Genomic DNA, 5,665 nt, shown 5'->3' with positions numbered 1-5,665 from the left:
TTTTTTTTTTTTTTTTTTTTTTTTTTTTTTTTTTTTTTTTTTTTTTTTAAGTGTAATATAATTAGCTAACTTGGTTAGTTTGTGTTTTCTTTACAGTTGAATCATATGTTAGATCCTTGGGTCAAACTCATTTACTTGACCTGTTAGTGCATAGCGCAAACGAAGATAAAATTATGGAGGAAGTTGAAGATTTGAGGCCATCCAAGAGAAAGGTTCTTTACACCGAGGTATTACAATGAATTATGCTTGACTTCATTAATTTCTGGTTAGATACCACTGTCTTAAAAAGTCGGGGGTTTATACTGTATCCTCCTTTCCTTTCTTTTCAGCATAAACCCATGTCAGAAATTACTTCTGGCTTGCATCGTGGTATATATCATCAAGGAAGGCTCCGTGTCAATCGATTCAATCCATTTGAAGCATATGTTGGAAGTGAGAGTATTGGTGATGAAATAATAATTTATGGACGTACCAACATGAACCGGGCTTTTGATGGTGATGTTGTGGCGGTTGAACTTCTATCTCGAGATCAGTGGCATGAAGAGAAGTCTCTGACTTTAGCAGATGAAGGTACTTTAATTTTTATCCTCATGAACATTTTTTTTTTAATGAGAACTGTGATGTATGTGTGATTTGTAGTCATATTCTCACAAGTTGTAAGAAGTTCAATGACATGGTAGTTTAAATGAAAATGATAGAAAGGATGCCAAATGGCCTCTTGAGGAAGTGACTAATGATTTTGCCTTCGTGTTTCTATTTGAATTGGTGGTGGTCGGGGCCAAAGGATTAGGTTGGGAGTCATATTCTAATGAGATAACATTTTCAATTAGATTCTGAATGAAGATGGTAGATAGGGTAGCAACTTCCTTCTCAGGAAGTAATTGATGATTTGCCTTTGTGTTCCTTGATTGAACTTCTCTGTCTATCTCTCTCTCTCTCACACACACTGTCCAGTTATTGATGCATATTTTCTGATTGTATTATTGCAGAAGATGATGAGGAAGAAGATGTTCATCTTGTTCCTGGTAGCGCAGATGATGCCCCAAGAACTGCATTTGTACTTCAGGGCTCTGATGGAGATTCTACTTCTAGTTCACCACGTCCAGCTGGACGTGTCATTGGTATTATAAAGCGTAACTGGCACTCGTAAGTTATCTTGGTACTTCGGTAGATTCTCCTGTTTCATGAAGTGATGTGTCTTCGCATTTGTATATATTTTTTGTTCTTCATATTCTACTAATAAATATTTAGATACATTCTAGATGCATTTGTACATGTAGGTATATTTGTGTATATCATACCATGTGCAAGATGGTACTAACTTTTGTAGATAATATAGTCTGCGATTTTCCACCTAGCTTTATTGTTGGTTTCTTGCATTTCTTAAATCTAACGTTGTCTTAACATTACGGTTTCTTTACTTGGCCAAGAGTTGCACAGACTTCATCTTGCAGTGGAACTGTTTGTCTTATATTGAATTATAATGCAGTTATTGTGGTTCTTTGGATCCAATGCCTATGCCTGCTGGAAGTGGCGGTGTTGCCTATGCTCTATTTGTTTCAAAAGATCGTCGGGTTCCAAAAATTAGAATCCAAACTCGCCAGCTTGAGAATCTTTTGGACAAGAGAATTATCGTTTCTGTTGATTCTTGGGACCATCTATCTAGATATCCTTCTGGCCATTATGTGCGATCTATAGGAGAAATAGGAGATCGAGATACTGAAACTGAGGTATACACAATTGTTATATCAATAAGAAATATTTCTGCCTCTTAATAGGCTATTTACAAAACATAGAGTTCTTTTGATGAATTTCCAAAATACCTATAAGATCTAATAGATCTTGTTGAATTTCTTAAATCTATGGAGTGGGTATTTAAGTTTTGAATTATTTGATATTATTTATATACTAACAAAAATTTAAGCTTTTTATTTTGATGTGATAAAAATGTCATTTGCTTTCATAATCATTTTATTTGCACGTATAAAATTTTACACATGAAATGATAAAATGATTGGCAAATGTTACGTCTTGTACAATTCTGATTTCTAACTATTTATAAGAAAGTGAAAATTAAACCACAAGCAATACTCCTTAGTTACTAGTCAGTCTAAAATACGTGGGGGTGGGGAGGTGGAAGCTCTTGTAGTGCCTTTTCTCATTCATTGAAATATTTGGACCCTTTTGAATACTTCAGGTGGTCTTAATTGAAAATGATATAAACAACAGGCCGTTTTCTTCACAAGTTATGGCATGCTTGCCACCATTACCATGGTCAGTGTCTCCTGCTGATGTAGCAAACCCCATTCGACAGGATTTGCGGCACCTGAATGTTTTTAGTGTCGACCCTCCAGGTAGGTGGACAATTTTCTTACTCTATTGCCCCTGCTTTTTCCATTTCTTTTATGTATTACTATTCCTCGATGGTGTAGTCATGTCACTTCTGTCGAACAATAATTGGAGACAATGATCTTTTGGTTTGTGTAGGTTGCAAAGATATCGATGATGCACTTCACTGTACAGCTCTTCCAAATGGAAATTTTGAAGTTGGAGTCCGTATCCTCAAATCTTTTGATGTTCTGTATGCGGTAAATGTTTATGTTACCCCCAGAGTCCTAAAGATGGATCTTTAAAACACTTTTTATATTTTCAAAAGATTTAAAATATTAATTGTATCCTGTGGATCGTGTCATTTACTCACCCCTTTTATAGAGAAGAATTAAATACTTTTTATTTTGATTCTTGAAATAGATTATTCCCATGTAATAGGATTGAGATCCTAATGGAAAAAATCATATCAGGTTACAATTTAAATAATTTGGTGAGTCATCCTTCAAAATAAGATTGAAAGAAGAGATGAATTTTTACTAGGTGGATTTCAGAGCTGGGTTGCAGGAGCTTTGATGTCTCTAGTCTCTCAAGTAAATCCTTGGAAGATGCAATATTTAGGAATGTCAATTTGAGATGCATTGAAAACTATTCCCTCATGACTGAGGTTGGTTCCTAGCTGTGGCGTTTGAGAGCCCCTTAGGTTCTATTTCATTTAGCTCTCTCCTCCAAATCCTTAGTGTCCACAAAGAAGCCCTCAATCTTGCATGTGCAAAGTCGTTTAGATGAGAATGGGTATCCTAGAAAAGTTAGATCCTCATTGGAGAGAACCTGTCAAAGAGCATCAGCAATACCAAGATTGGATATATAAGAGATGACTTTTAGCCCTCTCCCCTAGCAGCAGGTGTGTCTGCTGTAAGAATGTTGCCGAACCACAAGTTCACATATTCATCTACTGCCAACATACTCCCTCTGGATTCCCCCTCGAACAGAAAACATATCTAATTTTTACTCCTTTTTTTGAGAAGAGAAATAATTTCATTGATTAATGAAATAAAAGGAGTTAAACACTCTTAACCACCAAAATTTTACTCTTGTCTGATTATTCCTTCGAGGAGAAGGCTACTGACTATTTGGCTCAATCTTATTAGAAGCTTCTTTGGGTGAATATGGATCAAGAGAAGGCATCATTTTTTTTGTTGGTATATTAGCCTTAATTTGAAAGAAGCTCAATGCAATATGCATGTCTAGATTGAAATGTAAGATCTCACTTCATGTTAATGAGCTTCAATCAATTCTCTTTTTTCTTTCGTTCTTTTTGTTTGTTAAACCTGCATCTGCGAAATATCATATGGTTTTGAACTATGGTGCGATTGTTTCGTTGATTCCTTCCTCTCATTTTCGATGTGTAAGTAACTCTTCATCAAGTAATTTACAGTATTGAGGAATAATGGTTGTTCATTTGGTGCTTCTTTTCGTAAAGGATTTGAACTCCTTTTAAATTTTATCCTTGAAACTAGTATTAGTCTCTACCTGTCATTTTTCCTTTACACATCCCTGCAATTATTAAGTGAGTAAGAGTGTTGAGAAAACAATGAGAAATTTCTTGTGAAAGGTGTAGGTGAATGGGGTAGAATCTTATTTGGTTAGGTGGGAGTGGTTTCAGAAGCCTTTGGAGAGTCTNTGTGGCACATCAACCTTAATAGGTATGGATTGTACCTTTTTGAGTGTGTTTCAAGTTGTGGGTCTAAGAGCACTAGTAAAAACCACTAGATTGTTATTTCTTCCAGATTCCTTTTTTTTTTTTTTTTTTACTCTCAATTTGTTAAGCGTTCCATTGTGGAAGACTAAAAATCTAGTTTCGGGAAGATTGTTGGGTGGGAGATAAACTCTTATGTTCCTATACCTTCATTTGGATAAGAGGTTGCACTTGATGGCCTCTATCATGCCTTCCTCTGATTCTACCTCTTCGTTTTCTTTGGGTTTATGTTGTCATTTTACGGAGAGAGAGAGAGAATGGAAGTGGCGACCCTTCTTTCTCTCTTAAGAGACTAGCTCGTGTGCTATGGAGGAGGGATAGCCAGATTCGGAGCCCCAAGTCCATGGGGGCTTTTCTTGTATCTCATTTTTCTATAGCTTGCAGAATCTCTCTCCCCTTTGGAGCCTCTATATCCTCGTCTCTTTGGAACGTTAAGATCCTCAAAAAGGTCTAGTTCTTTACTCGACAGATTTTGCATGCAAGATTTTTGTTGGGTCTACAATGGTACATTCTTTGTACGCGGTAGACAAGGGATCTTGACCATATCTTGTGAGGTTGCCAGTTTGCTTAGTCCTTATAGAACCATTGTGTGAGCTTGTTCGACTTATAACAAAGATTGTTGCTTTATGATAGAGGAGGTATTTTAAACCCTTTGTTCGGGATAGGGGGCTGAGTTTTCTGGCAAGCTTTTTATTTTGCTGTCTTGTGTCATATTTGGCTGAAGAGAAATAGTAGGTTTTTTAGAGGGATTAGAGAGATACTGAGAGGAGGTTTCAGAGGTTGTTAGATTCAATGCTTCTTTGTGGTATCTTTTACTCCGGCTTTTTGTAATCATCATCTTGGTCTTATGTTTTTGGTTGGAAACATTTTGTAATCATCAATTGCTCAATAAAAGTTCAATTTCTAGAAATTGTGTCTTTAACGACATTCAATTAGATATTGCCGATGTAACAAACTTTGTACACACTGGCACTGCATTGGATGACGAGGCTGCACAAAGGGGTACATCAGTTTACCTTGTTGAACGGAGAATAGACATGCTTCCAAAACCATTAACAGAAGGTCCACATTTACTATTATGTTGCATTACCGTGCACGAGAAACTATGAGAGGTTTTATTCTTCTCCACTTTAGCTCAATGTGATGAAAAATCTAAATCTACAGATATATGTTCTCTTCGAGCCGATGTGGAAAGACTGGCATTTTCAGTAATTTGGGTATGTGATGCCTTCATTCTTTTTGTTGTTAAATATCCCTATCTATTCTGTCTTTTTGTTTCTTGCAAATTTAGATAAGAGTTTTATTCTTCAGTTGAAAAAGAAGACATATTCATGCTTTTTTTTTTCTTGATATTCACTTCCTGAAATCCTATGTTGGCTCTTTATTGTATCGAACATTCTCTTTTATGAGACCGTCGACTTTTGTAATTTTTACTTCGATTATTTGTTTGAAACTTTGAATTCTCTGTGGTGTTATAATCAAATTAGGTTATCTTAGAAGCTGTGTGTATGTAGGAATTTTTGCACATTGGTGAATATGCTTAGACTTTAATATCCCCCCCCCCCCCCCCCCCCCCCC

The 5,665-nt window shown here is 36.1% G+C and overlaps 1 protein-coding gene across 1 annotated transcript in view; it reads left to right on the top strand.

The window, feature by feature from the left end:
• LOC111434671 (exosome complex exonuclease RRP44 homolog A-like) overlaps window positions 1-5,665 on the top strand; it is a 12,391-nt gene that overhangs the window by 2,709 nt on the left and 4,017 nt on the right. Inside the window, exons 7-14 of the mRNA XM_023072141.1 lie at window positions 97-227; window positions 330-570; window positions 990-1,146; window positions 1,490-1,730; window positions 2,198-2,354; window positions 2,488-2,556; window positions 5,024-5,149; window positions 5,252-5,304. Of these exons, the coding sequence (XP_022927909.1) occupies window positions 97-227; window positions 330-570; window positions 990-1,146; window positions 1,490-1,730; window positions 2,198-2,354; window positions 2,488-2,556; window positions 5,024-5,149; window positions 5,252-5,304 (1,175 nt within the window). The remainder of the gene's footprint in view (window positions 1-96; window positions 228-329; window positions 571-989; window positions 1,147-1,489; window positions 1,731-2,197; window positions 2,355-2,487; window positions 2,557-5,023; window positions 5,150-5,251; window positions 5,305-5,665) is intronic.

Source organism: Cucurbita moschata, unplaced genomic scaffold (genome assembly GCF_002738365.1).
Source record: "Cucurbita moschata cultivar Rifu unplaced genomic scaffold, Cmos_1.0 Cmo_Scf00045, whole genome shotgun sequence".
Lineage (NCBI taxonomy): Eukaryota > Viridiplantae > Streptophyta > Magnoliopsida > Cucurbitales > Cucurbitaceae > Cucurbita > Cucurbita moschata.
This window is presented reverse-complemented; position numbering and strand designations above follow the sequence as displayed.